This window comes from Trichechus manatus, unplaced genomic scaffold, assembly GCF_000243295.1.
Source record: "Trichechus manatus latirostris isolate Lorelei unplaced genomic scaffold, TriManLat1.0 scaffold00001, whole genome shotgun sequence".
Lineage (NCBI taxonomy): Eukaryota > Metazoa > Chordata > Mammalia > Sirenia > Trichechidae > Trichechus > Trichechus manatus.
Window position 1 is genome coordinate 22659237 of NW_004443937.1, and position 16552 is coordinate 22675788.

Consider the following 16552-nt stretch of genomic DNA (forward strand, 5'->3'; position numbering starts at 1 on the left):
GAGTTTTCTCGATATTTTGTGTATAAACACAAATAATGTTGCTGGCCAAGATGTTCTGTAAGTTAATACTTTGAATCATCTTCTCCCCTAAACACTGACAGAAAATGTTAGTGCACATATGTACATTTTAATCAAAAGACATACCACCACTCAAAAACAAGAAAAATAAACGGAACAAAATGCAAGACGGTAAGCAGGTGCACAGCCAGGCTCTACGTCCACAGGGTGGCAGATGTAACCGGCATTTATATCATGTGGGCAGGGGAAGCAAAAGCACCCCACTCTCTCGAAGTATAAATAGAACCAAGATTACTGAGCAAAACCAGGGGCTGCAACAGTGGTCCCCTACCCTTGAAAGGTGGCTGTAATGAAGCCACAACTGCTTCCCAGGAACTACTGCTTTGTCAACAGCATTCCACCTACTGGCACTGTGACTGCATGTGCAAATCCTCCAACATCACCACAAGATGAGAGCTCTGGGCTACAGAGACCTGGTTCTGGACTAGGGACTTGGAGGCCCAGTGTGGGCAACTGCGAAAAGTAAGGCAGGGAGAAATGGGCAGAGAGAGAGTACTCCTACTCCAGATAAACATGCAATTTTAACTTGTTAAGCATATGAGAAAAACTAACTATGAAAGTCAACCAGAAAACTCAGTAAGTAGGACATGAATTCATTCAAGATGTAAAACAAGACTACAAGGGTTTAACAATCATGTACCCTCAATGAATGAACCACTGCAGGATATATTCTACTAAGAAGAATAATATACCAAGAAGGAAGGATGTAAGAAACAATGCTCTGAAGCAAATGTGACCCTAAAGCATACCCCAAAACAGAGAAATAGTGAACGTAGTTGGAGCTCAATAAAAGTGTGTTGGAGACATGATTAGATTTTATGAGCTAGATTTTTCAAATATTACAAGTGGCCAAGCCTCTAATGGTCTCTTTGCAGTTCCTAAAAATAACTGTTTATTTGTCTTTATTTGTCTTAAAGGAACTGTTTCATATTTACAACAGCACTAAGTCGTTTAAGCTAGAAATTAATCTTCAGATTGGCATTCCATTTTATAGCGATGGCCCTCAATCCACTGCTTGAGTAACTTGTCTTATATGACTTTGAATTGTGACGAGTGAGCAATGCTGCTGCCTCTCCATGGCCCCATCTCTCCCTTGCTTTGTCATTTCTTGAGCAACTACTCTCACTACCCTTTCTGCAGAGTGGGCACATAATTCACCAAGCTCGCCGCATGGGGTTGTTAGGCATAACTTCAGACTCAAGACAGCAGTATTTCAATGCACGATTCCATCTTTTTAATTTTAAAATAACTCATGATAAGAAGACTGGCTGGAAAGCACTGATAAGATAGTTGTGTCTAAGATAATGAGTGTACAATGCGCTCATTAGTCATGACTGTTACTGAATTTCAGTAAATGTTTAATCCACCAATAGTCAAACTTACCAAATAGGTCCCCATTTCTTTTTCCAGGATGACTTGCTCATATAATGTAGCATCAATGTCTGCCTTTAAAGCCTGCAGCTTCCTCTTCACCTGTACACCATGCTTCTTTTGAAGCCAATAAGGAAGAAAAGATTCTACAATTTGGTTAAGGATCTGCGAAGTAATCAGGAGAGTGGCCAAGCTCTAAAGAAAAGTATATAAATAATATTTAGCAATGTGGCTTAATAAAAACCATAGATAGCATGCATATAATTATGCAATGAACAGAATGAAATCTTAACAAACAGCATACTATACTAATAATGGAAAAGCTAGGTATCAGAATGGTGTTTAAGGTTACACCAAACACCCACTGACACACAAACACAAACAGTTCAATTAATGAATACATTTTTGCTATTAGATTTGTTTTTACAAGCCTTGAGATGAACTATATAATTGACTTTATTGCCCTACATGATTAATGTTGCAGGATGACTAGCTTCAATTAATTTCTTATCATTTGAGTGAGACGCACTGTGCAGTTGCTAATGTTTTTGTTTTTTTAGAATTTGTCCTAGAAGTAGACAAGATATAAAATACTTTATTTGGAAAAATAATATGAAGACAATTATATTACCTGAGTATGGGAAACCACCTCTAAAACCTAAAAAACTGATACTTTCCTATTATTCACACTCACCTGACGCAAAAGCTTCATATCCCTCAGGACAAAGGCAATGTAGAAGAGTGAGGCGAAACAATTGAGAAAGTTGAACTGCCAAAAAAAGATAACAATATTTAATATTGCCTATTTAGTATTTTATTACAAATATAAATATAGAATTTAAACATCTGATGAGGGACTTCTACATGGTGTAGACTGATTTTTCCCTGTTCCCTCCACTAAGTGCAACTATAACCTCTGAAATAACACAAGAGACAACTAAAGGAGAAGACTCAAAGGTGGTAAGAGGAAAGCAAACTGGTTTGGGACCCCAGGAATGAAGAAACAACACAGCACCAGGGCATCTTATTGTCTCCCCCACCCAAGAGAAGGAGACCAAGGCCCAGCGCTTCCCAGTCCTCAACCTAGCAACCCAGGTAGCCCGGGTAGGCTCATTCCTCCCCCAGATCAAACATGAGTCCCACGAACACCACCAGGCAAGCCCAGAAGAACCAGCAAGGGGGGTCGATTGGGAGCCCCACCAACAATAAGCAACCAAGAGAAGTGCTCTCCTTCCCCTCCAGGCCTTCTAATCCCCTGTCCCATCAGGAAATACCAAAATAGTCAGGCAGGACTGGCAAGAAGGACCCTGCCAAAATAAGCAGCTCAGCCCAGGAAACCTCTTTGTGCCCACAGACCTGCAGCTCCCCTCCCCATCAAGAGTCAGTGGGACAGCTGGATGGCACTGGCAAGTGGGGCCCACCACAACAAAGGGCTCAATCCAAGAACCTTCTTTGTACTCATGGGTCTGAGACACCCTCCCTTAATGAGAGACACCAGGGCAGCTAAGTGGCACTAGCAAGAGAGGCGCAGCCATAACCAATTGGCTCAGCCTGGGAACATCTTTGCCACCATGGGCATGAGACTCCCTCATCCTACCCTAGATAAACAGTGGCAGCCAGGAAGCACCAGTAGGGGGATCCAGCCATGAGTACATGGTCATGGAAGCCTCTTTGCAACTGTGGGCTGAATTCTTTCCTCCTCCACCAAGAAACATTCAGCAGCCCAGCCTTGGGAAATCCCTTCCACCCTCAGGCAGCACCAGCAGGGACCACTGCAGGCCCCAGCAGTATGAGTAAACCAAGCAGACCAAAAAAAATCATAAAGGCTTTGAAAATTAAACTGTCATTACAATCACAGCCCACAAAAGTAGGCCAGAACGTGTATGCTAAACCTAAACAGGCTGAGTGTCTGCTAAATTAAAAGATTTAAATAAGATTCCAAGTCTTCTAACATAACAGACAAAATGCCCAGTATACAGTCTATGGTCACCTGTCATACTAAGAACCAATAAAATCACAATTTGAATGAGAAAAGACAATCATCTGATGCCAAAACTTAGAAGAATCAGAGGTCAGAATTATCTGACAAGAATTTTAAAGCAGTCATAAAAAAAGCTTAAAAAATCAATTGCAAATTCTCTTGAAACAAATGGAAAAATAGAAAATCTCAGCAAAGAATTAAAAGATAAAAAGAAGAACCAAATGGAAATTACAGAACTCAAAAATACAATAACAACTTGTAGAGTAGGCTCAATAGTAGAGTGGCAATAAAAGAGGACAGAATCAATGAACCTGAGGATAAATCAATTGAATTTACCCAATCTGAACAAAAGAAAGAAAATAGATTTTAAAATTGAACAGGATCTCAGGGACCAGTGGGACAATAACAAAAGATCCAACATTCATATCATCAGAGTCCCAAAAGAAGATGAGAAAGAGTAGGGCTTAAAGAGTATTTGAAGAAATGATGGCTGAAAACTTCCCCAAATTAATGTAAGGCACAAATCTAGAGATTCAAGAGGCTAAGCAAATGTTAAACAGGATAAACCCAAAGAACTCCACGCCAAGACACATCAAGCGAGAGGAAGCAAGTGAGGAGGGAAAGGAGCATGCCCAGCCCCACCTGCTGTTGCACCCGCCTGAGTAGCAGCAGCAGCCCGGGCCCCACAGCCCCCCGCTGTCCACCTGCCTGCCAGACAAGCCCAAGAGCCTGCGTCCACAGCCATGTCCTCGTCCACCAGCAGCAGTCCCCGGCCCAGCTAGAGCCGTGCCATCCCCATCCACACTATGCCCATCAGTGCTGCAAGAGCCTCAGTTTGGGGTCTTTAAAACCATTAGGGGTAAACAATAAATAAAAGAAGAGCTCTTTCCCTTTAAAAAAAGAACAAAGAACCTTATGGGACCACAGACATACACGCGGTCAGATGTTGCCCGAATGGACATTACGCAGCGCATGGCTGTAATTCCAATGACAGCAAATTTCTCATGTGAAACCATGGAAGCCAGAAGGAAGTGGCCCTTATTTTAAGTGCTGAAATGAAAGAACTCACAACCACAAGTTCTATATCTGGTGAAAATATTCTTAAGGAATAAAGAAGGTATATAGACATTCTCAAATGAAGGCAAACTAATTTGTCACTAGCAGAGGTATCCTTAAATATTGACTAAAGGAAGTTCTTCAAACAAAAAGGAAATATAAAAGAAAGAATTTTGGTGCATCGAGAAAGAAGAAAGAATACTCAAAAATGCAGAAATATGGATATATACAATAGACTAACCTTTTTCTCATGAGTTTTTTCAAAAAACTCATCAAATCTTATTTGATGATTGCAACAAAAATTATAACACCATCTGATACTCATGACAATGATATTTAGAAGTGAGGGAAATAAAGGGATGGTGCAAGAAAGAGTAAACAGAGCGGGCCAGAGACTGCTATCCCCAGAAAGGCCTGCTTCCAAAGTTGGCCCTTGGCTGGCATCTGGGAACCTGGATTTCAGGAGGGTTCCCACCATTTCCTAACTGATAAAAGTGGCTCACAATGTGGTTTATGCTGAACACTTGCTTTCCTCCTAGGAGTCTGGATTCTTGGTATGTACTAGGCAGAGATCCTGGGTGACCAGCCTATAATAAAAACCTTGGGCACTCAGTCTCTAGTGAGCTTCCCTGGTAGACAATATTTCACTGTTTTCACAGTTCAACGCTGGAAGAGTTAAGCTCATCCTGTATGACTCTACTGGGAGAGGACTCTTGAAAGCTGGACTCCTCCCTATGGCCTTTGCTGATTTTGCTTTGTATCCTTTCACTGTAATAAATTATAGTCATATGACTGACTATATGTTTAGTCCTGTGAACTAATGTTTAGCCTTGAACATTTGGTTAATGTAGCCTAGTGGTCTGATGAGATGGACAGTATATTAGCAACCGACTGGATTCATTTTGTTTTGTCACGTTTGAATGAACTATAGAAAGCAAATGTCATTCAAAGGGAACAGAGGTGAGGAAGGAAGGAGACAGCAAGCTTGATACTCAGGGATGAGTTTTCAAATTTAAGTCAGTTTTTTTTTTTAACATTCTTAGATACATTACATTCTTCTTAATTGAAAATTTTATGGGATAATTGTAGATTCACATGCAGTTGTAAGAATCACCAAACCAGAGGGTGATCTTAGGGAACCCTCAAATTCAGAGATTTATATGGAAGTAAAGTTTCCCGAGTTCACTCAAAGTGGTAAAATGTTGATACCAGTAGACTATAATAAGTGACATATGTATACAGTAATACCCATAGCCACTAACATGAAAACTATACAAAGAAATACACTCAAAAACACTGTACATAAATCAAGATGGAATCCTTAAAAATGGTCAAAGAAGGCAAGAACAGAACAACAGAGGAACAAGAACCAGAGGAAGCAAACAGAAAACAAAATAGCAAACTTAAGCAATGACACATCAATGACCTAAATGCATCAATCAAAGATGGAGATTTCAGAATGGCTTAAAAAAAAAAAGGGCACAACCATACGCTATTTACTCATTCCAAATTCAACAACATAGGTAGGCTGAAAGTAAAAGAATATAAACAGATATACCAAGAAAACATTAACTTAAAAAAAAAACAAAACAGAAATGGCTATATTATTGTCTGATTAAGTCAAGTTCAGGGCAAGGAAAATTACTAGAGACAAAAATGGGCATTACATAATATTAAAAGGATCAATCCATCAGGAAGACTTAACGATTCTAAATCTGTATGTAACAAGCTATAGACCCTCAAAATACATGAAACAAAAAATGACAAGAGTTGAAAAGAGAAAGAGACAAATCCACAGTTCCAGTTGAGGACTTTTACCACCCCTTCTCAGCAACTGACAGAACTATGAGACGGAATTTCTTACAACTGCATATGTACCTACAATTATCTAATAAAATTTTCAATTAAAAAGAATGTAATGCATCTAAGAATGTTAAAACAAAAATTGACTTAAATTTGAAAACTCAACCCTAAGTATCAAGCTGGCTGTCTCCTTCTCTCTTCACCTCTGTTCCTTACGGATGACATTTACTTTCTACAGTCCATGCAAATCTGACAAAACAAAATGAATCCAGTCAGTTGCTAATATACCATCCATCTCATCAGACCAGTAGGCTACATTAAGCAAATGTTCAAGGCTTGAGGGGCAGAAGGGAAATTTCCCAAAGGGACTTTCACGTACACAGAAAAAGTACAATGACATCTTCCAAAGTAGGACAGACGTACTCCTGGCATCACAATTTGGGACATTTCTAATTTTAAATGATTTTTAAAATCATTTAACTGACATTTTAAAAGATTTTTAACAATCTAAGCATATTAACAGTTTAGGCATTTTATTTATAATGCAGTTGAAGACATTATATAGTTATTCCAAAAGTACAACTGAAAAAAATGCCAAAAAGCTTTCACTGTTACAATTCATAATTGTAAAGTATCAGTAATAAGATCTGCAGCCATAATTAAATTATGTCACTAACTCACTCTGCAGAGGTCTAAATTAAGTGCCTATTTATTATCCCCATAATTCATGGTTGACACTCTAAGCACTAATATGGCAGCTTATTTTTTTAGAGATTACATACACTAAATAAGATGCAACACAAGAGAAGAGTTATATTGATAAACAATACGTAAATGAGCAAGTGATTTAACAAAAATTAAATACTGGAGCAAGCGTGAGGTGATGCCTTTCCAAAAATAACCGTATTTTTTAGATTTAACCCAATTATATGTTTTTCACTAAGATTCTCTGTGGCAACTCCAAAAGTCACAGCAAATTAAAATGAGAAACTTTTTTTTGTTTAAGGTTTCTGAGTGAATTTGGGTATTAATCTCACTTCCTGATAAACAGATTTTTAATCTCCTTTTTCAGAAAATCTAGGGCCCCTAAAACTTCCAACTTGATAGAGTCAGTAGAATAAACTAATCCCAAACCCAGAGGTAAGGAATTAACTTAGAAGGCAGCACAACACCCTACCCAAACAGAGGCTTAAACAAAACTTTCCAATGGTGTTTTACTAAAGCTATATCAAAACAAGAGTTGAAAATAAATAAGAAGTAGCCTACTCAAAGACAGTGGTTGTAGTGGGTTGAATGGTGGACAAAAAGATATGTCAACATCCTAATCCTTGGAACCTGTGAATGTTACTTTATCTGGAAAAGGGCCTTGAGATGTGAAAATCATCCTGGATAATCAGGGAGGCCCTAAATCCAATGACAATTGTCCTTATAAAAGAAAGGCAGGAGGAAGTTTGAATCAGGCAGAAGGGGAAAAGATACAGAGATGAGAAGGAGGTAATATGACCACAAAGGCAACGACTGGAGTTATGCAGTCACAAATCAAAGAAAATCAACAGCCACCAGAAGCCAGAAGAGGCAAAGAATGGAATCTCCCCTAGAGCCTCCAGAGGGAGTACAGTGCTGCCGACACCTTGATTTCGAACTTCTGGACTCCAGAACCATGACAGAATTAATTTTGGTTTTTTAGGCCACCAAATTTGTGGTAATCTGTTATGGCAGCCACAAGAAACTACATACACCAGTTCTTAAATATAAACTGTCCACCTCTCCTAGCTTCTCATTCCTTACTTGACATTCTCTCAGCCCCCGGAGCTTCAAACCCCTAAAACCATGTGTGCCTTCCCCACCCTCCTCCCCACATCAGATCAGTAGCCAAGTTCTGGTGATTCCCTTCCATCTGTGTTTTCCTCCCCAGGTCATATCATTACTCCACACTGAATTACGGATACAGTGTCCTGAGTGACCTTGCTTCTCGGCCCATCCTTTCTTCCAAAATTAGATTAATATTTCTTAAACACCCATTTCTTCAAGTAGTTCTCCTGCTCCACTACCCTCTATACTGATGGCTTTCCTTTCTGCCTCCAGCCCCCATGCTGGCTACTTCCTGCTTAGTAGCATCACTTTCTGAGTCAAAAGACTGCTATGTGTACATGTGTGAGCACTTAATTAATGAGGAAATGAGGAGCTTGAGAGCAATACGATCAACACAGCCAGACGGTGGGAGTGGGGGTAGCAGTGCAAAGTTAGAGTATGAAGTCGAGAATGAAAAGCCTGGGAAGGCTACGAAATGCCATCTCCACAAGATTAAAAAGGCAGGCAGAGACCTAAAAAACACAATGCAGGAAGAACAGATTTTAACTTATGAGTCGTTTTACAAGGCTGTCATCTGACATTGCATGTGGCATTGTCAGACAGTAATAAAGTCTGACAAATAATTGAATTCTCCAAGATACATGGAGTTTTTTACCTCTATGCACAAAAGCTCCATATTACAATCTTTTTGAATGAAGTTTTTCATGTATCACATGCTCCCCTGCCTTCTTACACAGAGAACATAGAAGATAACTTCCTTGCTGATACAGCACTAACATTTTGAACATCAATTATTTCACAGTGCAAAGATGAAGCCTTCAGAGCATTTTTAAGTATGTATGGCTGTTTACCCCTTTTCTAAATTGTCTCAATTGCTAAAAGCATTGAATTCTGATCATCTGTTTATGAAGGTTTTCTACTCCTCACCTACTACTTGCCTCCATAAGTTGACCTGCTTCCAATTAAAAAAAAAAAAAAAAAAGATGTCACCTTGAAGACTAAGGTGGACCTGACCCAAACCATGGTGTTTTCAATTGCCTCACATGCAAGTGAAAGCTGGGCAATGAATAAGGAAGACCAAAGAAGAATTGATGCCTTTGAATTATGGTGCTGGCAAAGAATATTGAATATACCATGGCTTGGCAAAAGAACAAACAAATCTGTCTTGGAAGAAGTACAGCCAGAATGCTCCTTAGAAGCAAGGATGGCACGACTTTGTCTCACATACCTTGGACATGTTACCAGGAAGGATCAGTCTCTAGAGAAGGACATCATGTTTGGTAAAGCAGAAGGTCAGCGAAAAAGAGGAAGACCTTCAATGAGATGGACTGACACAGTGGCCACAACAATGGGCTCAAGCATAACAACGATTGTGAGGATGGCGCAGGACCAGGCAGTGTTTCTTTCTCTTGGGCACAGGGTCGCTATGAGTTGGAACCACTCGACAGCACCTAGCCACAACAACTTCCAATAATCTAAACACCCTCCTAATGGGTGGTTTCTGATCTTTTAAGGACTGAAAAACCAGACATGTAAGTTTCTCAGAATAATTTCTAAGCTAGAATAAAGACTCTTTCTAAGTGAGGGCCTGGAGCCCTTTCTCTGGAGTAAAGTACATGGATTGTGTTAAATCAATTTCAGTTGAGAGTTCATTTCTTGATTCTTAGCTACGTTCCAGATGGCCAAGGTAACCTCCTGATAAATGAGGTGCTTTTGGCTACTTAGTAGCTGCATTATTATTTATAGTAACTATGGAAAGCAACATACTGTGTGAGCGTCTACCCAAACAGCAGACAAGTTACACAACGCCTTCTCTCCATCTCCCCCTTACCCATCATGACATGCTGGGGACCTCTTGGGCTTCAGAAATGTATTTGACAAAAAAAGTTTTTTTTAAGTTTTTTAATGTTCCATCACTAAACCAATTATTGGTAATTAGAAGGGTTGTTAAATAGTGAAAGATTCAAAGCAGTCTAACAGTAATTTTTATATATTAAATTCTTACATTACATGTACATCTGTAACTTTTGAACATATGTATATATACACATATTTATTAATCATTCCTTGCCTACTTTCACAAAATATACTATATGCAATCTTAAATTAGAAGTAAGTCTTCATATTTACCTTCCTAAGTATTAAATAGCATGCTGTAGTTTCATAATTAAAAATTGATTTGTATATAAAAAACTCTACTTACCACTAAAACTTTCAGAATTAAATGATTCTGGTAGGCAGATTCCAATCTGTGATTCTCTAAAATATTAAGAAGGAGAGGTAATTTCTCTCAGATGAGAAAGCAACATGGGAACATGGTCATCAGGTAAAGTGACACTGTGCTGAGAGCTTCAGTCAGTAAGTGTGTTACCATCAAGAACATCAAACAAAAAACAGAGAAAGTAAGTCCAGGGCACATTTTTTCAAATATTAATGCTGCAGAAGAAATTTGGGGAGTGTTGGCAAATGATCCCATACACAAACCAAACCAAACCTGTTGCCGTCCAGTCAATTCCAACTCATAGCGACCCTACAGGACAGAGTAGAACTGCCCCATATGGTTTCCAAGGAGCAGCTGGTGGATTCGAACTGTCAGTCTTTTGGTTACTAGCCAAGCTCTTCACCACAGTGCCACTGGGGCTCCAGCCCATACACAGCCATCCAAAAAAAGACCCTGTATAAGTGGTAATGTTACAAACTGACTAGCAAAACTCTAATGAGTAGGGGAATAAATAGTTTTCTATACATGTGGCTTACCAGGATTAACTTAAACGGAAACTCAAACTTCCATCCTAATCTAGGAAAAGGAGACACTGTACAGATCTCAAGACAACAAGGCAAAGAACAAGAAAGAAGATTTTAAAGAGAAGTGTGATTTTGTATAGAGGGGCAGTGAATTCGAACCCCTACTTGGCCACTGTCTGACCTTGGGCAAGTTACTTAACTTCCTGATATTTAGCCTCCTCACCTGAAAAACAGAGCTGACAGCACTCTCCTCCCAGGGTCATTGTAAGGATTAGAAATAATGTAAAACCTTAGCCCAATATCAGCAGAAGGAAAGCACTCAATAAATGGTAGCTGTCGTTGTCACATGACTAATAAAAATAATTTAAAACATCTTTATGGTCCATGAAGTTAAGGCCTAGACTTCTTTCTAGGGAATAATATGGCATATTTGTTTGTCTGTTTGAATGAATACATAAAAAGTGAATGGCCTATCAAAACCATTTTTAATCTGTAGCCAAGTTCCTTTTTCACCATAGATACATGTCACCTTCACTGAGCACAATGGCAGTCCTCAGTGCCCCCACACCAGCTATACAGTCAGTTATGAAATACTAGCTACAGTTCATTCGGTCAGAGTATCATGAAGAAAATTTCAATCTATTTTACTCTCAGCATGAAACACAATATTATAGTATTAGGAGCACAGGTTTTGGATACAGATAGGTTTGGATTAGCCTGGCTCTATCATTTGCTGATTAGATGAGCAATAACATGAGAGGAAAAATTCTGGACCTTGGTAAGCCTCAGTATATTCATCTGTAAAATGGTGAAATAAGTTCTATTCCATGGTGTCCTGAGGAGACGAAAATGAGATAGTGTAGATGAAGTGCTTAGCAGTGCACTCAGAATATAGTAACTAGCACTCAATACGTAAGAACTGTGATAACCATGATATGGAGACCTTTAGAGCTCACAGAGCCAATGAACTTATGTCTCTATAATGGCCCAGAGCAACACTATCTTCTTTGCAAGGTAACAAGTATATGAATCCTATGATCTAAGGTATATTTCTCTCAGGCAGATAAGACATGAATACAAAGCTTTAAGTCTTACCCCATGAAGTTAAAAACTCAGCAGCATATCGATAGAGGCGGTTCATGATCTCAATCACGATGGCATAGATGATGCTGGGCACATACAACAAGACACTGGTCCACTCAGACTCGCTGTTCTCATGCAGCCCCAAGGCCCAGTCCTCCATGTCAAAGTAAATCATCATGACATACAGAGAGAAATAGAGACAGAGGCACACAAAGGGCAGAGAGACCAGGTAAATGCGCATCTGCCTCTTGTAGCTGGGGTAGAGAGGCTCCTCCCTGCCGGTGACAGGATTGATACCCAGAACCCCATGAAATCCTGGCCGGGGCTCCTCAAAATGCCTCTTCATGACCAGCGTCCCCCACCTGTAGGTCATGGTGGCACAGCCACGCTTCCACACCTCCAGGATCACTGTGGACCAGATCAGGTTGAATGAGGCGAAGATCACGTACTTGTCATAGTCTTCCCACACGAACACATAGTAAGGCAACCCAATGACAGCCATGGGGATTAAGGCGAAAGTGAAATATTCCAAAAATCCAAAGTAAAGAGCAATTGTCTCCCCAAAGTAGCCACGAATATTGTCTATAGTGAAACGAAAAAAGATCTTAAGTACAGACATACAAACTACCAAAAAAAAATTTTTTTTTAATCATTCCAAGTAAGTTTATTCAATTTTTTAGTCAAATGGGATCATTTAATAGCCTCATTTCCCAGCTAGTGAGTAGTGTTAAGTCCATCCATGCTGTACATCCCACTTGTCTGTACAGCAAGCCAAACATTTCCCTCAACTCAGAGGCCAGCCCACAGCTGCTGGGCTGCTCTGCCAGGCACCCTGGGTCTGCTTCCCCTTTACTTCCTTACTTGGTGGATGCCTTCTTCCCAAAGAAACACACTGGGGCTTACCTGAAAGGTCCTAGTTTAAGCTTAGTCATGGCCTTTGAACCATTTTAATTTGAGGGTTCTATTTATGCTCCCACTTTAACATTATGGTTACAAATGTTCTTTTATAAAGAAGACTCCTTTGCATCTCTAGTATCCTGCTTCCTCTACCCACAGATAGAAATTTTCATCAATGAGTCATGGCCAAATTTTCAATGCTCTGAAGAATACAAATTATTCAAAAGCACATACTAAGATTCTACATATTAACTTCTAGAACAGCTGTGGAATACATCTACAGCTGCACGTAAACAGTGGGCAGAAGAAGACCCAAGCAACATCACTGTTAATGTTTTCTGAACGCGACACAAGCTAACTAATCCAAAAGTGGTCACTAACACTGCATGCTCTGCCAGCCACATCCACATGGGTGAGTACCTGGATGGAGACAGCATCCTGCCCCAGAACCAGGATGGGATGCAAGGAGGAGGTCAGTTACATGCCATTAAAACATTACTTTTTTAAAGATGATGTGATCAGGTCGGTCTATGGAAGTGGGTTACAACAAACAGATTTAAACTATTTTCTCCTATCCTAGTTTTTCTAGCTAACCCCAAACGAAACTGTTGCCAGTGAGCTGATTCCGACTCATAGTGACCCTATAGGGCAGAGTAGAACTGCCCCACGGGGTTTCCAAAGAGCAGCTGGTGTGGATTCGAGTCGCCCAGCTCTTAACTACTGCGCCACCAGGGCTCAAAAATGAGTATGATGAAGCCACCTCGAATCTGAATCAGGTTAAAGAATATGCAAGCAAAAAAAAGAAGAAGAAGAAGATGGTTCTTATGGTGATGGGTTCCAAATCGGATGATCTGAGGGGTAGGTCAAGATTTGCCTGTGCCCAGCTACTATCACCAGTCCCAGCACTCCCCAACTCCCCACACACCTCAAACCCACTACCATAACCATGCCCAGGCATCACTATCAACTCACTTTCTCCCTTACTAAGTAGTAGCTTGTCACCTTAAAAGCCCTACAAGCAATATTCAAATTTATTGCCACTGAAATGCCAAAATAAAGTGGAAGAATATCATAAATCTAGCACAAAATGGCTATTATAATACTGAAACTATCAGAAAATAAAACTTTTCCCTTCAGAGAATATAAGAAAAAAAATCAAAATGCAGTTTCAAAATTTGATCCTAAGAATAATCTTTGTTCACTGTTACATCATTAAAATAACTGTTTTCAGAAATGGAAATTAGAAAGAATATTTTGGAAGTATTCCTTTTAACAAAATCAAAAGAGAAATATCCTTTAAAAAAAAACTGAGAGTATTGCTTATGGTGAAATCTACCAGCTTAAATGTACTTCTTATGCTTAAAAAATATGACTGAATCAGCAATTTTGAGTATTTCTCAAACTCTATATTGACAAATTTACATAAACTAATGCTAAATAAAATAATAACTATTCTTATAACTGTATTCAGAGAAAATGGATAGGTCTAGTAACACACACCAAGATGTTTATAAACTATCTCAAAAGATGTTTAGGTCTGTTAGTACCTCTCTAAGTATGAGCACAGCTTGGCTCTACGGAAACAGAAATTTTCAAATGCAAAATATTCAAAGTCAAACTAAATTCTTATAAAATTTGTTCTACTCCAACCCTGACACATACTCGTGAAGGCCATTCTAAATTTCCTGTGTTGCTGGTAAATTTAATGAAAGCCTGTGATAACAGACCATCTAAAATGATACGAGAAATAAAAAAGAACAAATACGCAATTTAACCCATCTTATTCCCCCCAAAGAAATGTTTTCCTCATGCAGCCGGTGAACTCTGCCCAGTTGAGCGTTAAATATCTGCCGAAGGAAATGACTCCACTGCTGAATCATGACTTTCCATTAGCAGCTCTTCCTGACTCCCCTCTAAGAGAACAGGCATTGACACATACCTATGGGCTGATACTTCAAGGTAAGCCGAGTATACCAGGTGTCCTCAAGCTTCTTCAGGGCTTCATTATCATGCAGTGGAAACACTTGAATCACAACGCCAGAGGTGATCAATCTTCTCACTGCAGAGAGAAAATGCACCCAAGTACATAAAACAGATTTGAGACTGCTCAGGATGTGTCATCAAATAGTACAAAAACACTCCGTTAAGAGACTGAGTACTACACAAAAGTCCTACTCGAAAAGCGTATATTCCTTTTTTCTTCAGAATATAAATATCTTTTTATTATTTTCTCTGTCTATAAAAGCAATACAAGTCAGTGTAAAATTTAAACCATACAGAAGTGTACAAATTAGAATGTGAAGGGTCCCTGTTATTCTCCCCTTCCTTGGAAAATAACCATTGTTAACAGCAACTTATTATATATCCGGACTTCAAAAAAATACATCCAGAAATGTGTGCTTAAAAAGAAAAATGCAGTCAATCTATACACAATGTTCTATAACCTTTTCTCATGTAAAAGTATATATGGATATTTTCCATGTCACTATTAATAGAACAGGTCCTTTTTAACAGGGTCATAATATTCCCTTGTATGAAATGCTATAATTTAATTAATCCTCTATTAAAGAATATTCACCTCCTTTTTTGCTATGATAAATGTTGCTAAAATTTCTGCACGTATATCTTTTCCCACCTGTCTGTAGGGTGAGTGGAAGAGACAGATGACTTTAACCAGACAGTATCGCCTGGCAATGTTAAATGAAAAAGGGGAATTCTCTCATCCATAATTACTTACAGTGACTCATGGAGGGGGGATCTTCAGGTCTTCAGAAGGAAGTGCATTCAGTGATGCGGAAAACTCAAATGCAATGCCTGTGCCTTTGGGGAGATGAAGCACATTCCTCACGAGTTCCCAGTATAGTCTTACTAAAGAAAACGGGTGCTTCTAAGGTGCATCCCTATTTCCTATCTACTTTGTCACCAAAGACGGGTGATGAGAATATCAGGCACCAGGCCTCTCCAGGGTAATTTAAAAGTAATTTAAAAGTAAGCCTAATTTCTTAGAAATGAAAAAAAAAAAGATAATGAAGAAGACATACCTGACAATAACAACAGGAGAAAATCGGGGTCTGAAAAAAGGATTTGTTCTGCTCAGAATTGTATCTCATGGGTAAGTTACACAAAGGAAAAAAGCTCAAAAGCTAGACTTGTTCAAAAAAAAAAAAAAAAAATCCTCCTTAATGGCTGAAGAAAGGCAGAGACGCAAAATACCAGTAACTAGGATAAAAAGGCATTTGGTCTAAGTTACATCAGCCTCTGGTGCTGTCAAATCCTTTTTTTTTTTTTTTTTTTCATATTTTTATTCTAAAGTGTTTCAGAGGTTTTTCCTTCAGCTAACATGAGTGAAAACTGATCACCCACAAGTGTTCTGATTCTTACCCTTTATTGGGGAATACACAGGCTGTAGCTGGTTTAAATGACTATATCAAATTTTTTAACTTTGAAGTGACTTAGGGCATCTAACTTATTATTTTACTATTTCAAAGCTGTTTCTCTTTCTTTTTTTTTTTTTTAAATGACTCTATTCGACTATAGAAGACTTTCCAGGCAGGCATAAAATTCAGCTTGTATACTTCTAAAAATAGGATTCTGAACTGAGGGACTCAGAATATAAAGCTGCAGGTCCTAAATTACTGGGCTTCTCTTCACCACCAACGCCAAAAGCATGGTTTCAGCCTCAAAAATAGTTGTTGTGTGTGTGTGTGTGTGTGTGTGTGTGTGTGT

The 16552-nt window shown here is 39.1% G+C and overlaps 1 protein-coding gene across 4 annotated transcripts in view; it reads right to left on the bottom strand.

Moving 5' to 3' along the window:
- ANO10 (anoctamin 10) overlaps nt 1–16552 on the bottom strand; it is a 244419-nt gene that overhangs the window by 189585 nt on the left and 38282 nt on the right. For all 4 annotated transcript variants that reach the window (XM_023726101.1, XM_023726096.1, XM_023726110.1 and 1 more), the window contains exons 5-9: nt 14766–14885; nt 11942–12511; nt 10305–10360; nt 2144–2218; nt 1462–1644 (exon numbers count right to left, since the gene is read on the bottom strand). In XM_023726101.1, coding sequence (XP_023581869.1) covers nt 1462–1644; nt 2144–2218; nt 10305–10360; nt 11942–12511; nt 14766–14885 — 1004 coding nt within the window. The remainder of the gene's footprint in view (nt 1–1461; nt 1645–2143; nt 2219–10304; nt 10361–11941; nt 12512–14765; nt 14886–16552) is intronic.